General features: G+C 55.7%; 1 protein-coding gene across 4 annotated transcripts; it reads left to right on the top strand.

Annotated features, from left to right (window-relative positions):
* Nucleotides 1-3,514: 3,514 nt before the first annotated feature.
* TMEM240 (transmembrane protein 240) lies at nucleotides 3,515-17,734 on the top strand. Of its 4 annotated transcripts, none has more exons than XM_063417427.1 (4): nucleotides 3,515-3,655; nucleotides 4,878-4,984; nucleotides 12,773-12,981; nucleotides 17,037-17,734. In XM_063417427.1, the coding sequence occupies exons 2-4, from the start codon at nucleotides 4,893-4,895 to the stop codon at nucleotides 17,183-17,185; spliced, it is 450 nt and encodes a 149-aa protein (XP_063273497.1). In that variant the 5' UTR covers nucleotides 3,515-3,655; nucleotides 4,878-4,892; the 3' UTR covers nucleotides 17,186-17,734. The 4 variants fall into 4 exon arrangements, with proteins under 4 accessions (XP_063273497.1, XP_063273498.1, XP_063273496.1 ...); XM_063417428.1 differs by having other exon boundaries at nucleotides 3,534-3,651; XM_063417426.1 differs by lacking the exon at nucleotides 3,515-3,655 and adding an exon at nucleotides 4,319-4,609.
* Nucleotides 17,735-19,703: the final 1,969 nt, after the last annotated feature.

Here is a 19,703-nt window from a genome sequence, read left to right on the forward strand (position 1 = left end):
GTCACTGAAAAATTTATGATTTATAGAAATACCTTTTCTCCATGTGCTTCATTAGCATTGAAATCTCCAACGAAGCTCAGTTTATACACAATTTTATGGGGTTCTTGCCTCTGAGATACAAATTTATACACACCAAGATATTTATGTGTAGGTGTAAAACTGGCTCAAACAGGTCAAAGCTATTTTTTGTGACAAATTTAAGAGAAATATTTAATTTAAAGGGACAAAGAATGGGGTTTTCCCTTCAGAACAAGGTGGGATATAAATGTTTGTGTGCTGGAGACTGGTGCAGAATCAGTGCTGAAAGTTTTCTTTCCGAGGTCTGGAGCTGCCTCTTCCCTCTTTAGTGGAGAGGAGCAGGAAGGGTTCACACCCTGTGAGGAATGAGAATTTCTGCTGGCAGGGAGAGTTTCCAGCAATCTGAGATTCCCCAGAGCCCACAGGGTGGGAAGAGGTGGCTTTAAAACGCAGATTCCTCCTAGGGGTGCTGTCCCCTCCTTTCCAAACACCGATTTTTGTTTTGTCAGCACTTCTCTGGCTTTTTTGTCTGTCTATGAAAGGCTGGATGGATTAAATAACTTTTTGGGGGGTTTTTGATGCTGCTCCTGTGGTCAGATCTTTGCCAAGCACTTGTTGGGGTTTCCATCCCTGAGGCACAGAGCAGCAGAGCCCTGCTCTCTCCTAGTCTGGAGTCTCTTTCACACGAGTCACTCTTGGCTTTGTGGTTTTTCTTGTGGTTTTTGAGACCTTCAGCACATTCAGAACATCCTTCTCCCTGTCAGCGACGCCTGCACGCCTTCCAAACGGGTTTGTAAATGAAACTGGGGATTCTGGTGATGTTCTCTGCCTGCTGGGGAGTGCAGACCCTGCAGTCAGGCTGGCCCTGGGGGCAGAGAGCTCCTTCCCAAGGATTTGGGGATGCTGGATCTGTGCAAAGATTGATGATCCTGGATTTCCCCAGTGCAGCAGCCCAGTGAATTTATTGCTGAGCATCCAGCTTCCATTTCTCAGATCTTTTAGATCTTAGGAGAAGGTATTGATAAAGACAAACATTGTACTGGCACGGAGCTGGGGGAATAATGGGAATAAAAACTGAGTGGAGTCCAGGGAGGGTATGGGAACAACTCAAAAGGAAAAGAAACGCTTTGGTTGGTGTCAGACTCTGCTGTGAGCTCTGGCTGTGTGAGCACCACAGAAATGAGCTGAGGTCGTGTTCCCTCGGAGAGGAAAGCAGAGGAGTCAGCTCTTGTGGGTGTGGATTGTGAAAAACTCCTACCTGGGCCTGAATAGTTACAGGGGAGGAAATAAATCTTGGTTAGGGACTGGCCAGATGCCACTGAGGTCCTGTGACGTGGCCTGTGCCCCTCCCTGGGGGAGGGTGACAGCACAACTCGAGCCACAGGCAGGGTGGGCGCTGTTTTTCCAAAGGGAACTGCTAATTCTAATTAGGAATGAGCTTAACAAGCTCACTGTGGTGTGTGGCACCCATTAGAGAGCCTCTGCTCAGGCGTGGGTGTCCCCTGGCTCAAACCCGGAGTGACAGTGCCACTGTGCCCAGGACCAGGCTGGAGTTTGTCACCTGCCAGGCAGCTCTGCTGAAGGTGGCACGTGAAGGGCACTGGGAGCAGCCGGGAGCGCTCCCAGTGCTCACACCCGGAATGGTCAGGACAGGGAGGTTTGGGATCCCCTGGAGCCAGGATTGATCAGGATTGGGAGGTTTGGGATCCCCTGGAGCCAGGATTGATCAGGACAGGGAGGTTTGGGAACCTCAGCAGCCAGGATTGATCAGGACAGGGAGGTTTGGGAACCTCAGCAGCCAGGATTGATCAGGACAGGGAGGTTTGGGATCCCCTGGAGCCAGGATTGATCAGGACAGGGAGGTTTGGGATCCCCAGCAGCCAGGATTGATCAGGACAGGGAGGTTTGGGATCCCCTGGAGCCAGGATTGATCAGGACAGGGAGGTTTGGGATCCCCTGATCAGGACAGGGAGGTTTGGGATCCCCAGCAGCCAGGATTGATCAGGACAGGGAGGTTTGGGATCCCCTGGAGCCAGGATTGATCAGGACAGGGAGGTTTGGGATCCCCTGATCAGGACTGGGAGGTTTGGGATCCCCTGGAGCCAGGATTGATCAGGACAGGGAGGTTTTGGGATCCCCAGCAGCCAGGACTGACCACAACAGGGATTTTTGGAGGACTTGTGCCCAGAAGCACAGCGAGGGAAATGCCTTTACCCGAGCCAATGACAAAATCTCTCCTCAGTGCCTGGAGCCCAGCTGAGAGCTGACCCAGCCTGGTTCGTGCAGGGCTGGGAGCTCAGGAACACGGACTGGGGAAACTTCAGCTCCACAAAATTCCCCGGGATTTGTCTTCAGACTGTTCCCTCCCATGCTTTTATTCAGCTGTGACTTTAGAAACGCTCTTGTTTTCTACAACTGGCAGCTGCATCCTCTCTGAGCTCTGCATTTCCACAGCAGAACCCACTTCTGAGCTCAGGAAGAAGTGCAAGCAGCTCAGGGCAGAGGGTTGTGCAGGATAAAAAGCAAGAGGTGCCTTCCCCTGCTGCTCCTTTGCATGAAGAGCTTGGCTTGTCGAATGTTTCATGTGTGTGGTTTAATTTTGAAAAAAAAAAATTAAAAAATTAAAAAAAAAAAAATCTGCAATGCAATCTGTGCTCCAATTTGAGGACACCATTTAGTGATTTTAATTGTGTGACAGTATTTTGGTATTTTCAATACCCAGTAGTAGGTTAATGACTGTTCCTTGAAGAATGGAGTTTATATAACACAAGTCATTACATAAGAAGGCTGATTGTGGCCTGAGGAGCAGGAGGGAAAACAAATATGCAAAAAAACGCAAAACCCAGCACCAGCAAACTCCGCTTTGGTCACTCTGAGAAGTCCACCCCAAAAAAAAAGGAACGGCTGGGTTCTAGCGAGGAGAAGCTGCCGGTGAGGAAGGCTGGGAGGGGAAGGCACTGCAGGACATCGAGCATCTCCCACGTGGTGGCCGCGCTCGCCTCCGTTCCCGCACCTCGTCCCGTCTGCTGTAAAAAGAGGAATAACACCCAAACAAGCAAAAAGTCATCGCGCGGGCACTTCTTTTCTTTTCTTTTCGTTTCCCCAGCAGCTCCTAAACGTGGCCTGGGCTGCGCCGAGCGACGCCACGGTGGAACAAAGCCGTGCCCACGACATTCTCCTTGGCCTTAGGGACGGGGACATCTCGAAGTTGTGTCCCAGCAGTGCCGGGCTGTCCCTGCAGCCCCCGGCCCTTCCCGGGAGCTCCGAGAGCGGGGCGGGTTTGCTGCGGGGCCGGGATTTGCTCCGGGCTCCGGGCAGGGCCGCCTCCCTTGGGTGCCCTCCCGGGGGTGCCCGCGGTGGGTGCGGGCAGGGCGGGCCGAGGGAGGCGCGGCGGAGCCGGGGCTGCCCCCGGCCGGACCCCCGGGAGCGGGGGGGGTCCCGGAGGGGCCGGGGCCGACCCCGGGCGGAGGGAGGGCGGGGTGAGGATGGCGTGTGGCTCTGGAAACGCGGCCAAGCGCCGCTGCCGGGGCTCGGCGTGCGGCTGCGGGGCGGGGGGAGCCCCGCAGGGCCGGCCCGCAGAGCCGCCGCCGCCGCCGCTCGCCATGAGCCGCTCCCGGAGCAGCGCCTCCCCACGTAGGTAAATGCCCGGGGTGGGGAGGGGGCGGCCGGCGCTGCCTGGGCGCATCTTCCCCCTTGGCTGCATCCCGCATCCCTCCCTGCATCCCGCATCCTCCCCCGAGCGGGGCCGGCCGGCGGCGCGGAGCCACCCGCGCCCGGGAGGGGCTGGGCCGGGGGCTGCCCAGGGAGAGCGGCGGGGACAGCGCAGCCCCGAGCCGCCAGGGTTCGTGGGGCTGGGTTTTATTTTTTTTGGAGGGGGGGTGAGGGTGGGCGCGGTGATTTGAGGGCTGGGGTGTTTTCGTTATTTTTTTTTATTTCCGATTTTTGTTCGGCAGCGGGGATGGTTTTGCGGAGGGTCGGCGGAGAGGATGCGATGAGGCTCCCCCGGAGTGGGTGATTTTTTTTGCAGCCTGCCTCCTCCTCCCCCAGCCTCTCCCCCCCACCCCGGGTTTGGCTGCCTTGGCTTCCCAGTTGCTGCATGAAGGCTGTGCTTGCACCGGCGTGTGCCCGCTCCCGGAGCCGCGCACCCGCCGCCACCGCGGCCGGGAGGAGCCCGGGGCCAGCGGCGGGGCTGGAATCATTACCATTATTATTTTTAATTTCCCCTAATTTTTAATATTTTTTATTATTATTATTGCAATTCTCAATTTTATTTATTTATTTTATTTTTTAACCTGGCGCTACTCGTCCTAGCGAAATAAAAAAATAAAGCGGGGGCAGGGCTCGGGCAGCATCCCCGGCACGGGGGAGCGCGGGTGCGTGCGCGGGGGGCGCCCCGGGGCCCCGCCGCCCCCCGCCGCACCGCAGCGTGCGGGCAGCGATGCGCCCCGCGCCCGGCGCTGCGGAATAGCGCGGCCGCCGCTCGCCCTCCGCGGGCCGGGGGCGCACGGACCCCACCGCCGGCCGTTCCCTCTTGATGTCCATGAATGCAAACACCATGATTTTCATGATCCTGGGCGCCTCTGTCGTTATGGTAAGAGATTTTTCGCTTATCTCCCCTCCCCTCCATGGTACTCTCCCCCCCTTCCCTTCCACCTCCGCCACCCCCTTTTCCCTCCCTTCCTCCTTCCCCCCGCGCTGTCCCTCAGCCTGAGCACCTCTGTGTGTGTGTGTGTGCATGTGTGTGTGCCCCCAAGATTCTTTTCTTGATGACTGCTTCAGCCTCTGGCAATCAAACTGGAGCCAATGTTTTATTCCACCATCCAGAGTTGACCAGATGCCTTGGTTGTGGGCTCTTACAGGCAATAGCTTGCTTGATGGACATGAATGCGTTGTTGGACAGATTTCACAATTACATCCTACCGCACCTGAGAGGGGAGGACCGAGTTTGTCACTGCAACTGTGGAAGGTGAGTTCACCTGCAGAGCCCCTTCCTCCCCGGGGAGGAGGAGGTGAGCGGGGACAGGAGCTGCTGGCTGCCAGCTGGGCTACCATTTTTGCATTCTGGCTGTGTCTCACCTTCCTCAGCAGCTCCTGCATGAGCAGGGTGAGGGGGGGTGGGGTGAGGGTTGGTTTTTTTTTCTGGAGGAAGAGTTTTCTGTGGGCCTGGGAGTGCGTTTTCCTTGGTGTGCACCTCTGTGCATTCGGGGGCTCTGGGAAAGTGAGGAACTTTGATTTAAACGTGTGTCATTTTGCCTTTTGTTGCCAGCATTGTTTCCCCAGCCTGTTTGTGGTCTGGGTGATGCAGTTGGTGGTTTTGTGGCTCGTGAATGGAATGGGGCTTGGAGAAATGAGAGGATCCCTGCCCAGGCCTCCTAGGGCAGAGTCACTTTGAGGTTTTGCAATCCTAGGGCAGGTTTTAATTCCCTGTGGCTTTTCCTGGACACAGCACGCTGAGGAGGCTGGGCTGAGCTTTTGGGGGAGCCAGGAGGGTTGGGGTGGACGCTTTGCCAGGAGTTCATGGCTGGACAAGCACCTGCCTCCTCCTGGCTCTGGGGAACGCTCCATCCTCCTCAACATCATCACTCCTGTGTGGGATCTCTGAAGTGCTCAGCTTGAACCTGGCATCTGGCTGCTCTGGGAGGCGTTCAGGCCCAGGGCTGAGCTCTGGGGAGGTGAATCTCTCCCTCCTCTGTGGGGCTGCTGCTGGTGATCCTCGTCCTGCTGTCCCCGAGGCCTCGCTCCCCTCCTGTGCCTGGTTACTCCTGTCCCCTCCTGTGCCTGGTTACTCCTGTCCCCTCCTGTGCCTGGTTACCCCTGTCCCCTCCTGTGCCTGGTTACTCCTGTCCCCTCCTGTGCCTGGTTACTCACTGCCTGCGGGAGGGTTCCTTGCCTGTGGGGGAGGAAAGCAGCGTGAGGCTGTGCCAGCTAAAGGACACGCTGGGACAGCCCTCCCTTGCCACATGCAGCCCTCAGGTTCCAGCTTTACTCCTCCTGGAGCTGCCATCCTCCCCACGGTGTCCCTGGAGCTGGGCTGGGTTTGGAGAAGAGAAAATGCTTTTCCCTTCCACGCTGCCTCACATTCCGGGGGTGATGGGGGCCTTCCTCCCCAGCCCCCTGGGGCAGAACAGCACAGAAGGCACCAGCAGCACCTCCAGGGCCAGGAGCAGCCAGGCCTGGGGATGGGGATCACCCTCAGCTCCTTGGGCATCTCCGTCTTGAGGTCAGTTTGAAAGGCTTTGGGCAAAAAACATCCACAGTGGCTCTGACTTGGTTTTGGCAAGGATTTGCTTTTTCTTAGCTTTTTAAAATTGTTATTTTCTTTGAGCCCTCTTGGTGGTTTTTTTGCCAGTTTAAGAGTTTTCCTCTGCTTCTTGCAGCAGTTTTTCTTTTTCCTTGTCACAGCTTGGTTCAGTGGTGGTGAAAACGGGCTGCTGGTGACGGGCTGTGATGTCTGGAGTGGCTGAGGAGGGTCAGCTCTCCCTGGTGGCCTGGCTGAGGAGGGCGCAGGGGCAGAGCCCCCCTGCTCTCCCCCTGTGTCTGCCCAGATGCTCCTGAGGCAGATAAATTGGCCGTGGCACTCTCCACAAACACCACTTCTTCAAAAGCGCCCAAAAAATCTCCCAAACTGCCGAGCACGGATGTGAGAGGAGGCAAAAAGCAAAGTTCACCCCTTGCCTCAGGTGTTGGGAGCAGTGGCTCTGCCAACAGGAGCAGCTCAGCAGCCTCTGAGCCCCGGGCTGCTCCTGCCCTGCCCAGGAGATTTCCCCAGCCCTCCCCGTGCCCTGGCACCCTGTGCTGAGGTTTGCCCTGCCCTGCTGCCCCCGTGGCAGCCTCTGGAGCCCTCTGATCGCCAGGCTGGGCTTGCAGAGCCTCATCCTCTCTGTCAGGGGCTCTGAGCTCGGCCCTGGGGCAGGAGGCACCAGCAGCTGCCCCAGGCAGGGCTGGGTGCTGGGGGCTCCTGTCAGCACCGCCAGCAGGGCTTGGTGGAGACCTGAATTTGCCAAAAACCTGAGGGAGCCCTCAAGGAGGGAGCTGGCTGCAGTTCAGAGGAATGGGGAGAGTCAGTGAGGGCTGCACAAGTGGAAGGGAAGGAGGAATTGGGATGGATGGAGACTGATGTGCAGTGGGCTGAGCTGCTGCAATTAATGATCTCCCTCCTGCCCTAGCCTGGGTCCCAGTGTCAGTCAGACCCAAGAATTCATTCAGGAATGTTTTCCTTCCTCTCCCCTCCCCTCCTGGTTGTCCCCTTTCCTCGGGGTATCAGAGGGGATCCCTTCCCCAGGAGCTGTCTGAGGATGGATGTGAGTGCCTGGCACAGCGGGATGGACACAGGGCAGATTCCACTTCCTCCACTCCAGGAGGGGCTGGGAGCTGTCCCAGGGGTGGTGGCTCTGTGTCCCAGCTGTCCCAGGGGTGGTGGCTCTGTGTCCCAGCTGTCCCAGGGGTGGTGGCTCTGTGTCCCAGCCGTGCCAGGGGATGTGGGGCTCCCAGCCCTGCCAGGCTGTCCTCGGTGCATCCTCAGCCTGATCCCCACTGTCCTGGCACTGGGATGGGCCCTGCCTGTTTCCAGCTCCAGTTTGGGACTCCCTTGTCCCTGTCCCCACTTTTGGGACCCGGTGTTGATCTCTGGGTGCTGGCAGGCAGCAGCACGAGCCGTGCCCAGGGCTCTGCCCACCTTCTGGGGGCTCTGGAATCACCCAGGGGCACGGCCAGCAGGGCTGGCTGCTCCTGCTGCCACCTCAGACAGCTCCTGGGGCTGATGTTCCTCCTGGAGCATCCCCAAGGGCTTCAGCAGCAGCAGGAAACCTGTGGGGCTCTGTCCCTGCCTGGGCTCTGTCCTGGCGGGCAGGGCTGTGCCTTTCCCTGGGCTCCGTGCTCCCCTCCAGGAAGGCCCCAGGACGAGTGCAATATTATGTACATTATTTTAGCCGTGTTTTTAAGCACTCAGCGTGCCTGCAGTGGCTGGGGAGGAGGCAGCCCCTGGGGAGGGCAGCCAGCCCCATCTCCAGGTGTGGCAGGAGGCTGAGCCCCACCTTCACCTGCGGGGTCAGGGTCACCGGGGGTGGGGCTGGCTGTTGTCATTTCATTCCCGGAGCAAAGGGAGGGATCTGTGGAGAGGAGAGGGCCTGGGAGGTGCTTTTGGAGTGGTGTCAGCTGGGAGCTGTGACAGAGAGCCAGGAGGGAGCTGGTGACACCTGTGCAGAGCTGGAGCGGCTGCAGGGCCTGGAGCCCCGGGCTGCAGGAGCTGGGGCTGCCTGGGCTGCCCTGGCCACCCCTGCCCCACATCTGCATTTTTTTAGGTGGCCCTGAGCTGCTGTTGGCAGTCTGAGAGAGCCTGGGCTGGACAGCACCTTTGCCACAGAGTGTCCCTGCTCTGGTGGCCGAGCTGGCCCTTCCTCTGGGCTCTGGGGGTGACAAATGCCACCCCCTGTACAGGGGAGGTGTCACCACCAGCCTGGGCTGGGGCTCTGGAGCACCAGAGGCAGGGAGGGCAGAGCTGCCAGCACGGCCCAGGCCACGGGAGAGCATCCACGGCTGGGAGAGCTCTGCTGGGGAAGGGAAACCGAGCTGGGGCTGGGGGAGAGCAGAGCACAGACAGGGCTGGACCTGGCACCTGGAGCTGGGCCTGCACAGACGGGCCGGGTGTGACAGGGGCTGCTCCTCCTGTCACATCTGCCTCCAGGAGGGGGGACAGCCACGCTCCCTGCCCCAGGAGGGGGGACAGCCACGCTCCCTGCCCCAGGAATGGGGACAGCCACGCTCCCTGCCCCAGGAGTGGGGACAGCCATGCTCCCTGCCTGGGTGTGACAAGGGCTGCTCCTCCTGTCACATATGCCTCCATGAGGGCGGACAGCCATGCTCTCTCCCTTCAGGAGGGGTGACAGCCACACTCCCTGCCTGGGTGTGACAAGGGCTGCTCCTCCTGTCACATCTGCCCCCAGGAGGGGGGACAGCCAGCGTCCCTGCCTCCTGCTGACGCCGTGCAGGGACGTGGCTGCTGGAGCAAATCCCTGGGGGAGCCTGGCCCTCTCCTTCCTCTCCATCCAGGCTGTGCAAATCCCCGTGCCTGCCCAGCCCTGCCCTCCCTGCCCGGGCTGGGGCTGTCCCCGGGAAGGGCAGGGCTGGGCAGGGCTGCGGAGCTGCAGCGCTGCCCTGGTCCGAATTTCTCCGTCCCAGCCAGCAAAGGGTCCTCTGTGCGAGCAGAGAGCTGGCAGCAGATCAGGAGCCGGGTGATGTCATGCAAAGGAAAAACACCAAAGGGCGTCCGTGGAGGAGGCAGGGTGAGCTGGAGGGAACAGATGACACCTGGACGGAGCCGGGAGCTGCCAGAACAGCCTGGGGGGCTCGCAGGTTGCTGGTGTGGAGAGAGCAGGGCCCTCCCGAGCTCTGTGCCCTCCCTGCCACTGACCTTCTGGGTGACCTTGGCTGAGCCTTTCCCTCGCGGGGATGGAGCAGGGCTGGGAGGAGCAGCAGCCTCACCTGGGTGCCAGCAGCCTGCAGCAGAGCCCTGCCAGCCCCGGGCCAGCCCTTCCCACCCCGGGGATGCTCCAGCCCTGCTCTCCCCAGGCTGGAGGGAAGGGCTGTACTGGAGAGGAGAGCCTGGAGACCCTGCCCTGCATGGCCTGGGCACAGCAGTGTGTGAGGAGCCTGCTGGCCAGGGCCCTGCCCCGATGCTGGGCTCACTGGGGAGGGTGGCACTGCTGGCAGGAGGGACACGAGGGACACTTCTCCTCTGTTCCCTCCTTTCCTCCGTGTGCCCAGAGCCTCTGTGGAGGTGCTGGGAGTGCTCTTTGCCCGGTGCTGGGCACCACCAGCCCTTCCCTGGGCTCCTGGCAGCGGTGCCAGAGGGATGTTCCCACCAGGGCCGGGAGCAGGGACATGTTTAGGGTGGTGCCACCACCCTGCTGTGCAGCCTGGCCTTGCTGCGGGGCCCGGGGCTGCCCGGGATGCTGAGGGATGCCCGGGATGAGGCAAGGTCGGGCAGGGATGCGGGACAGGGCGGCTCTGCCTCCCTCCAGCCCTGCGTGGCTCCTGCCCGGGGGCTGGACAAGCCCAATTTCCCCGATCCCTGCTGCAGCTGGCGGTGGGGAAGGGTTTGGGCCGGCCAGGATGTGGCAGCTGCTGCGGGAGCCCGGGAGATGTGACGTGGCTGCCACTGTCACCTGCCCGGGAGGGAGCCGGGCTGAGCGGGAGGGAGCCAGGCTGAGCCGGAGCATCGGCGTGTCTCCATCCCTGTCCCTATCCCTGTCCCTTGTCCCTATCCCTTGTCCCTGTCCCCATCCCTGTCCCCATCTCTGTCCCTGTCCCATCTCTGTCTCCATCCCTGTTCCCATCCGTGTCCCTGCTCTGTCCCCATCCCCATCTCTGTCCCTGTCCCACCCCTGTCCCCATCCCTGTCCCTGTCCCCTCCTTGTCCCCAAGCTGATCCCGCGGGGCTCAGGCTGTGCTCTGCTCACACCCGCGGCTGTGCCGGGCTCAGACCCTCGGCTGTGCTCGGTGTTTCCCCGGGCTCCGCTCTGCTCAGACCCGCGGCGTTTCCCGGGGCTCCCGGGGCTGCAGCAGCCGCGCTCGCACAAGGTCACCGCAAGGGACAACAGCGCCGGGGCCACCTCGGCAGCGGAGCCGCTGCCCCAGAGCGGCGCGGGGGCCTCTCCCTTTGTCACAGGGGATGGGGACAGCGATGGGGACAGCGATGCCGCAGTCGGGCACGCGTGTGAGGACACACGGAGCGCGCTGCCTTTGTCGCGTTTGTCACCTGAGCCGAGCGACAGCAGCTCCAGCGCCTCTCCCGCTGCTCCCCTGGCCCGAGGTGTGCTGGAATTTCTGTCCCCGCCTCTGCTCCCTGGGGACAGCTCGGGGGGTTCTGGGGTCCCCTTGATGCCTTGGGAAGGCTGAGCTGGAACAGGGACTGGGCAGAGAGAGAATAAAGGAGAGATTTTATTGAAAGGACTTTGGGGCACACCTTGGGCAGGACAAGAGCCTGGGCAGGGCTGCACCCAAGGTGGACCCAAAATGGGCACAAAATGGGCACAAAATGGACCCACAGGTCAGGAGGCCTCACACTTTCATAAGTTTTGGTCCATTTGCATATTGGGGTTTAATTGTCCAATTCCAGCGCCCTCCCTCCCGCAGCCCCTCCGGCGTTTCCCGGTGCCAAAAGAGGGAAATTCCGTGTTCCAGAGCAGCCAGCACCGGGAGCAGGGCTGCTCCAGCCCCGGACTGGCTGCTGCCATCAGAGCTGGCACCTCCCGACCCTTCCCAGCCCGGTCCCTTTCCCTGGATGGGCACCGGAGGGGCCCGGTGCCATCCCGGTGCCATCCCGGTGCCAGGCCGGTGCTATCCCGGTGCCATCCCGGTGGCAGCCCTGTGCCAGCCCGGTGCCATCCCGGTGCCATCCCGGTGCCAACCCGGTGCCAGCCCGGTGCCAGCCCGGTGCCGGAGCTGCTGCAGGTGGCCCCCCTGAAGGCACGGCTGAGATTAGGGCTGTTTTGGGAAGGTTCCTTTGAGTGGAGGTTTGTTTGTGTAAATATTTGGACGTTTCTCAGGCGTGATTATGGAGCAACCTGCACCTCATGAATATTCAGAGGCCTCGGCGAGTGCCTCCCTCTCCTCCGCGGGAGGGGGAGGGACAGGGCCGGGCTCTGGGCACGGTGGGCAGCGCTGGGACAGCCCCGGCTCCCCGGGCTGGTGGCACTGGTGGTGCCAGCACGGTGCTGGCAGGGCTGGGCATCGCCTGGCCGGGTGTGCGGTCACTCCCCGGGCAGGGACAGCAGCAGTGCCCACCTGGGTGAGCTCCGGGGCTGCTCCCCGGGAGGGTGAGGAGCCCTTCAGAGCAGCTTGGCATCCCTGGCATCCCTCATCCCTGGCATCCCTCATCCCTGGCATCCCTCATCCCTGGCATCCCGCATCCCCCCGTCCTCCGGGATCCTCGCACCCCTCCCGGGGCCCTGGCCCTGCTCGTCCCCTCCCGTTCTGCCCCCACAGCCCCGCCTGGTTTGGGTTTGTTTCTGTTCCATCGCTGACATTTCCCTGCTTTTCCACAGGGTCACGGCTTTTCACACTTTTGTAAGTTTGGCCCTTTTGCAGATTGGGGGTTCATCTCCCAGGTAATGAAGGAATTTATCCCAAGTTTGCTCCCAACTCATTTTTATTTCCATTTCTCAGGCCTGAGGCAGTGAGGTGTCCTGGATTGCCAGGCCTGGAGAGGAATTGTTTTGTCTGACCAAAATGTGAGAACAGCAGCTCACACTGTACATGGAGTTTAGAGTTCTGCACTAAAGAACTGCAGGATTACAAACACATGAAAAGCAGAAAAGCTGAAATCCCAAGGCACCAACAGCAGCCTCATTTCCCCGAGGGAGAGGCAGCAGCAAATCCTCTCTGGGGACACCCCCGGAGGCAGCAGGGATGGGGCAGGGACGGGGCAGCCCCCCCTGCTCCAGGGGACAGCGGTGGTGGCACTTCCAGGGCCACACGGCTGCTCTGGTGCCCTCAGGGGTGCCCTGGCGCTGCCCTGGCTCTCCCCTGCAGTGTTGTCGATGATGAGCTGGGGCACAGGGAGCAGGAATGTCACATCAGCTCCAGGCCTGGGCTCGGGGGGTTTTGTGCTTTCCTCCCTCCCTCCCTGCTGACAGCAGCACAAAAAGCCAGGACAGCCCTTCTGCTCCCGGCGGCGGAGCTGGGAGGAGAGGCAGAAAAAGGGAAATCTCCGCTGATTTATCCTTTTCTCCCCCATTTCTGTGCCCCGCGCCAGGCACCACGTGCATTATGTCATCCCTTACGACGGGGACCAGTCGGTGGTGGACTCCTCGGAGAATTATTTTGTGACTGACAATGTAACCAAGCAGGAGATCGACCTGATGCTGGGACTTTTGCTGGGGTTTTGTATAAGCTGGTTCCTGGTGTGGATGGACGGGGTGCTCCACTACGCCGTGCGCGCCTGGAGGACCAGCCGACGGTATGGTAAGTGCTCCTCCTCCTCCTCTTCCTCCTCTTCCCCCTCTTCCTCCTCTTCCTCCTCTTCCTCTTCTTCTTCCTCTTCCTCCTCTTCCTCCTCTTCTCCTTCCTCCCCTTCCTCCCCTTCCTCCTCTTCCTCCTCTTCCTCCTCTTCCTCCTCTTCCTCCTCTTCCTCCTCTTCCTCCCCTTCCTCCCCTCTTCCTCCCCTCTTCCTCCCCTTCTTCCTCCCCTTCTTCCTCCCCTTCATCCTCCCCCTCTTCTCCCTCTTCTCCCTCTTCCTCCTCTTCCTCCTCTTCCTCCTCGTCCCTCAGCCCCTGCCCTCTCCCTGGAGAGCTGGCAAAGGCCAAGCTGCTGTTTTATTCCAGGTGGATCTGGCACAAATCTGGCACAAATCTGGCACAAATCTGGCACAAATCTGGCACAAATCTGGCACAAATCTGGCACAAATCTGGCACAAATCTGGCCTGGGTGTCCCAGCCCTCTTTGCCTGGGAGCTGGTGATGCTCACGGGTCACTGCAGCTCGGGGTTGGGGTTGGGGTTTGGGTTTGGATTTAGGGTTTAGGGTCAGGGTTAGGGTTATGGTCAGGATTAGGGTTAGTTTTAGGATTACTGTTAGGGTTTGGTTTAAGGTTAGGGTTAGGGCTATGGTTGGTTTTGTGTGATGTTTGTGGTTGGGTTAGGATTAGCCTTGGTTTTGGTTTTGGTTTTGGGTTAGGGTCAGGGTTTAGGGTTAGGGCTCAGGTTGGATTTTAGTTCAGGTTTGGATTTGTTTGTGGTTGAGTTAGGGTTAGGGTTAGGGTTTAGGATTTATGGTTTAGGATATGTCTTAGGGTCAGGGTTAGGATTAGGGTTAGGGTTTAGGGTTTATGGTTTAGGATATGTCTTAGGGTTAGGGTTAGGATTAGGGTTAGGGTTTAGGGTTTATGGTTTAGGATATGTCTTAGGGTTAGGGTAGGGCTGTGGTTGGGTTTCAGTTTGGGTTGGGTTTGTGTTATGTTTGTGATTGGGTAGGATTAGTGTTGGTGTCAGGGTTCGGTTAGGGTTGGGTTTAGGGTTAGTTTTAGGTTTAGGGTTAGTTTTAGGTTTAGGTTTAGGGTTAGGGGATACACCTCAGTGATGCTTACAGGTCACTCCCAGCTCAGGATATTCCACAATTCTGCCACCCCAGCAGGATTTTTAGTTGGGCAATGCTGTGGGCAGAATATCTTTAGTCTGTACCAAAATCCCCAAGGAAAATCCGGGATTTTTTCCTAGATTCTGTGATTTTGTTATAAATTCCCCAACACTCCATTATTTTCATGCTGGAAATGCCAATTCTTTATTATCACCACTCCTTTTATACTGTTTTTACAGACCTCATGTGCAACCTTAGTTGGTTAATAGCCTTGTTACCAATTACTCTTTTGGTTAATAAAAGGAATTCTCCTTGTCCATCCAATCTCCCCATTCTTGGATATTTTTCTTTACTGATCCTCATGGGACAAATCCCTTGTTACCACATTTATTTGTTTTTTAACCCAATAATAAATTGTTGTGCTAATGAATTCTCATACCAAGATTGTTTTCAATGGGAACTTGCAAATTACTTAGAAGTGCCAGGCTGACTTTGGCAATTCAGCAGAGCAGGCCTGATTTTATGAGAGTTTTATTTTATAATTCTTTTACCTGTCCTGGCTCTGGGAGAGCAGCCTGGTGCTCAGATTTCCCATTCCTCATCCCTGACCAGATCTGGAGATGTTTTTGTCCAGTTGTGCCATCAGCCCCATCAGAGTTGGGCAGAATCCTCAGGCTTTTGGAGCAATAAAAATCCTGAATTAAAAGAAAGAGTTGGGCAGAATCCTCAGGCTCTTAGAGCAGTAAAAATCCTGAATTAAAAGGAAAGAGTTGGGCAGAATCCTCAGGCTTTTAGAGCAGTAAAAATCCTGAATTAAAAGAAAGAGTTGGGCAGAATCCTCAGGCTTTTGGAGCAGTAAAAATCCTGAATTAAAAGGAAAGAGTTGGGCAGAATCATCACAGTTTTGGAGCAGTAAAAATTTTGAATTAACACCCTGAGAAGGACCCAGAGATGCTCCTTCACAGGCTCCCTCTGCCCCATTTCCTCCCTCACGGGCCTCCCGTGGATTTTCATATTTGGAGGAGAAAAAAATGACAGGAAAATGTATTCAATTAGAGAATAACTCGAAATTCCCTCAAAATGTGCCTACAAATCTCCACCTCTCCAGCTCTTGACTGATGGTGCTGTTAAACCACAACTCAGAGGAAAAGGAGAAGCCAGCAGCAGAAAGATTTATCTGCAGACCCAGAAGAAATTCTAATTAGGGAAGTGGACTCTCTCTTTCTAAAAACTCAGATAAAAAATGATATTAATTTCCCATTAGTCTTCCCAAATCCCCAGTAGCAGTTTCTGAGGCTGGATCCTCCCGGGGCTGTGCTGCTGCTGTTTTCCAAGCTGGGCTGATTTTTCTGGGAGATTTCAGCTTCTGAAAATCAAATTTTGGGGCTGTGACTCCTGATTTTCATCAGAGATCAGAGCAGGAGTTCTCCTCGTGCTCCTTCAGAGCTGGGATCACCTACCCCTGGTGAATGGAGGTTTTTATTTTTAGTAATTAATTTAGTATTTCAATTAATTGATCTCTTTTGTTTCATTTTCCGCCCACCTCCCTATGTACACCTATTTTTAGGCTTTAAAAAAGCTTATCCAACACTGGAATGAACCCAAATATTTCCTATTTATTCAAAAATCAACGTTGCAAATGAATAATTTTAAAGGCACTGAGCAGAAAGGGATTTGTTCCTTTGTTGAACAAAGCTAAAATTTCCTTCTGAGGGAGGGAATGGTGAGATTGGGGCAGAAAAAACAAAAATTCTGTGCTGGTGCAGGGCGAGGAGTGACTCAGTGTCAGCCGTGGCCTCTCACAATAACCCGGAGCTTCTTCCCTGATGGAAAAAATTCCCAAAATAGAAAATATTCCACAGGAGCTCAGCCCTGTAGTAGCTCCTCACACTCAGGGATGGAAAAGACCTCAAATATTCCAATTTTTGTGGTGGTTTGAGTGGGTTTTTTTTATTTGTTATCTCACTGGTCCATCTATTTCATTTCCTCCTATGACCACAGCTAAGACAAGCACATAACAGCAAAATTCATCACCCAGCTCCAGCTTAAGCATTTAATAATTATTAACTTTGTTTTCTTACGTGCATCCCGATCAACACAAATTGCTTCTCTCCCTCGGCTAAAATCCTGACTCTTCAAAATCTTAAAAAAATCTTGAAAATCTTAAAAAAAATCTTGAAAATCTTAAAAAAAAAAATCTTGAAAAACTTAAAAAAAAAAGTTTAAAATCTTTTAAAAAATAATCTTTAAAATCTTTAAAAAATCTTTAAAATCTTAAAAAGAAATCTTTAAAATCTTAAAAAAAATCTTTAAAAATCTTTAAAAAAATTCTTTAAAATCTTTAAAAAAAAGGTCTAAAATCTTAAAAAAAATCTTTACAATCTTAAAAAATATTTTTTAAATCTTTAAAAAAAATCTTTAAAATCTTAAAAAAATTTTTAAAAACATCTTTAAAATCTTTAAAAATATTAAAAAAAATCTTTAAAAAATCTTTAAAAAAATCTTAAAAATCTTTAAAAAAATCTTTTAAAAAAATCTTTAAAATCTTAAAAAAATCTTAAAAAAAATCTTTAAAATCTTTAAAAAAATCTTAAAAATCTTAAAAAAATCTTAAAAAAAATCTTTAAAATCTTTAAAAAATCTTAAAAAAATCTTTAAAATCTTTAAAAAATCTTAAAAAATCTTAAAAAAATCTTAAAAAAATCTTTTAAAAAATCTTTAAAATCAGATAAAAATCTTTTAAAAAATCTTAAAAATCTTTAAAAAAATCTTAAAATCTTTTAAAAATTCTTTAAAATCTTTTAAAAAATCTTTTTAAAAAATCTTAAAAATCTTTTAAAAAATCTTTTAAAAAAATCTTAAAAATCTTAAAAAAATCTTTAAAATCTTAAAAAAAAATCTTTAAAAAAACCCCTTTAAAACCTGACTCTCCTCTCCCCCTTCCAGACAACTCGTGGTCCTGGATTCCGAAGTTCTGTAACCTGAAGGAGCTGCGGAAGCGCCACCACCGGCAGTACGAGGAGGCCACGGGGAACATGGTGCACATCAAACAGAAGCTGTACCACAACGGGCACCCCAGCCCGCGGCACCTCTGAGCCCCGCAGCCAGCTCCGAACCCACGCAGGAATTCCCTCTTCCCTCGGGAATGAATCCACGCAGGAATCCCGCTCTTCTTCCCTTGGGAATGAATCCACGCAGGAATCCCGCTCTTCTTCCCTCGGGAATGAATCCACGCAGGAATCCCGCTCTTCTTCCCTCGGGAATGAATCCACGCAGGAATCCCGCTCTTCTTCCCTTGGGAATGAATCCATGCAGGAATCCCGCTCTTCTTCCCTTGGGAATGAATCCACGCAGGAATTCCCTCTTCCCTTGGGAATGAATCCACGCAGGAATCCCGCTCTTCTTCCCTTGGGAATGAATCCACGCAGGAATCCCGCTCTTCCCTTGGGAACAGCCTCTGCCCCGCTCCCGAGGATTTTTTGGGAGCTGTCCGTGGGTGGACACGCCACGATGCACAATTGAAGCCAGTCCTGGGTGCTCTGCAGCCGAGGCTTTGCACTGTGTTCCACGTTTTAGTGCCGGATTTGTGTATATATGTAAAAAAAAAAAAGGGGGAAAACAAAAACAAAACAAAACAAAACAAAACAAAACAAAACAAAAAAAAAAAAGGGGGAAAAAAAAAAGCAGACGAACAAAAGAAAAAATCGCCGGATCAAAAAAAAAGAAAAAAAAAAAAAAAAAGAAAAAAAAAAAAAAGAGAAAGAGAAGAGGTTTGCATTGTACTTCCAACCCTTCCCCTTTTCCTGCACATCCTGCGGGGAATGTTGGCCCAGGGGATGGAGGTGGGACAGCAAGAAGAGGATTCAGGGGGGCTCCAGGAGCTGCAGCCCCCCGGTCCCGCTGTCCTGGGGCCGGGGTCTGCCCTGCCCTGCCCCCGCCCTGCCTAGCACGGCCTGGCTGCTCACAGGTTTGATGGGGGAGCCACAGGAGGGGAAGGCACAGCAGGGGAAGGGAACCCTTTAATTTTGGCTTTGGTTCGCGTTGTGGGAGCTGCCGCGGGGGAAGGAGGCGCTGGGATGTGTCGGGGGTTTGTTTTTCATTGCTGTCCACTGAAACCTGCCTTAAGCAATCCAACCTCAGAGCCAGGGCGGGGGGCCTGTGGCTGCTGCTGTGGTGGCACCTTGGTGGCACCTTGGTGGCTCCTGTGGTGGCTCCTGTGTTGGCACCTTGGTGGCTCCTGTGGTGGCACCTTGGTGGCACCTGTGGTGACTCCTGTGGTGACACCTGTGGTGGCACCTTGGTGGCACCTCTGGTGGCTCCTGTGGTGGCTCCTGTGTTGGCACCTTGGTGGCTCCTGTGGTGGCACCTTGGTGGCTCCTGTGGTGGCTCCTGTGGTGACACCTCTGGTGGCAGGGCTGTGTCCTTCACTAGAGGAGGGCGGGATGTGTTGGATCTGACTCCCCCCAGCCCTTGTCTGGGGGAAAGGAGCTGCTCTGCCCCTCTCCCTGCGGGGTGAGCCCGGTTAAAACACCCCAAAACTGCAGCGAGGGGGGCCCTGAGCAGCCCCACTGCTGCTGCACCTCCAGCAGCCCCTCTGAGGCTTGAGGGGCTCCGAGGGGCTCCCCCAAACCCCTCTCCAGACACCCCAAATGTCCCCAGGGCTGGGGCAGAGCATGAGGACGCTCTGGGGTGGTTCTGTGCTTCCCCTGGGGTGGGGTTGGGGTCTGGAGGGGGTCAGGGCTCCTTTCCCCGGGGCTGGGGGCTGCAGGGTGCCCAGGGCAGGGGGGCTGCAGGGTGCCCAGGGTTGGGGGGCTCCTTTCCCCCAGGCTGGGGGGCTGCAGGGTGCCCAGGGCTGCAGGGTGCCCAGGCTGGGGGCTGCAGGGTGCCCAGGGCTGCAGGGTGCCCAGGCTGGGGGCTGCAGGGTGCCCAGGGTTTGGGGGGCTGCAGGGTGCTCAGGGCTGCAGGGTGCCCAGGGCTGGGGGGCTCCTTTCCCCCGGGCTGGGGGCTGCAGGGTGCCCAGGGCTGGGGGCTGCAGGGTGCCCAGGCTGGGGGCTGCAGGGCACCCAGGGCAGGGGGGCTGCAGTGTGCCCAGAGCTGGGGGGCTCCTTTCCCCCAGGCTGGGGGGCTGCAGGGTGCCCAGGGTTTGGGGCTGCAGGGCACCCTGCCCCCTGTCCTGCTCCTCTCTGTTTCCCCCAGCCCGTGGCTTGTGCTGGGGACAGGGAGGATTTCTGGGGAGGGATAAAGGAGGGAAGTTCACCCCAGGACAGCCCCGAACCCCCATCATTCCCCCTCCATCCATGGTTTTGTGTTATCCACTGGGTGCAGAAATGAGGGGAGAACCCAGACCCGAGGGATGCTGAGCATTGCAGGAAAATCTCCTTTTCCCCACGGATTCCCTGACACTCCCAGTGGTCTCCTTCTCTTTGATGGCAGGGAAAAGGACACCACAACTCCTGCTCCTCCCTCCCTGCTCCAGCTCCTGTGTCTTGGGGTTGTTTTTTATTTATTTCCTATGCCCTTCAGTTAATTACAACCCCCCAAACATTCCTGTTTCTCTGCCATTCCCACCTTTGCTATTCCCTAGTGCCTCTTGTCTTGGAGCCCCAGGTTCTT

The sequence above is a fragment of the Prinia subflava genome, chromosome 21 (assembly GCF_021018805.1).
Source record: "Prinia subflava isolate CZ2003 ecotype Zambia chromosome 21, Cam_Psub_1.2, whole genome shotgun sequence".
In the NCBI taxonomy this organism is placed as follows: Eukaryota; Metazoa; Chordata; class Aves; order Passeriformes; family Cisticolidae; genus Prinia; species Prinia subflava.

What these genes read in the sequence shown, in the direction of transcription:
- TMEM240 (XM_063417425.1), top strand. Translation starts at nt 4,785, where the DNA reads ATGACTGCTTCAGCCTCTGGCAATCAAACTGGAGCCAATGTTTTATTC. An exon ending in TGTCACTGCAACTGTGGAAG is followed by an intron (nt 4,985 to 12,772) that starts GTGAGTTCACCT and finishes GCCCCGCGCCAG; the next exon opens with GCACCACGTGCATTATGTCA. An exon ending in GAGGACCAGCCGACGGTATG is followed by an intron (nt 12,982 to 17,036) that starts GTAAGTGCTCCT and finishes TCCCCCTTCCAG; the next exon opens with ACAACTCGTGGTCCTGGATT.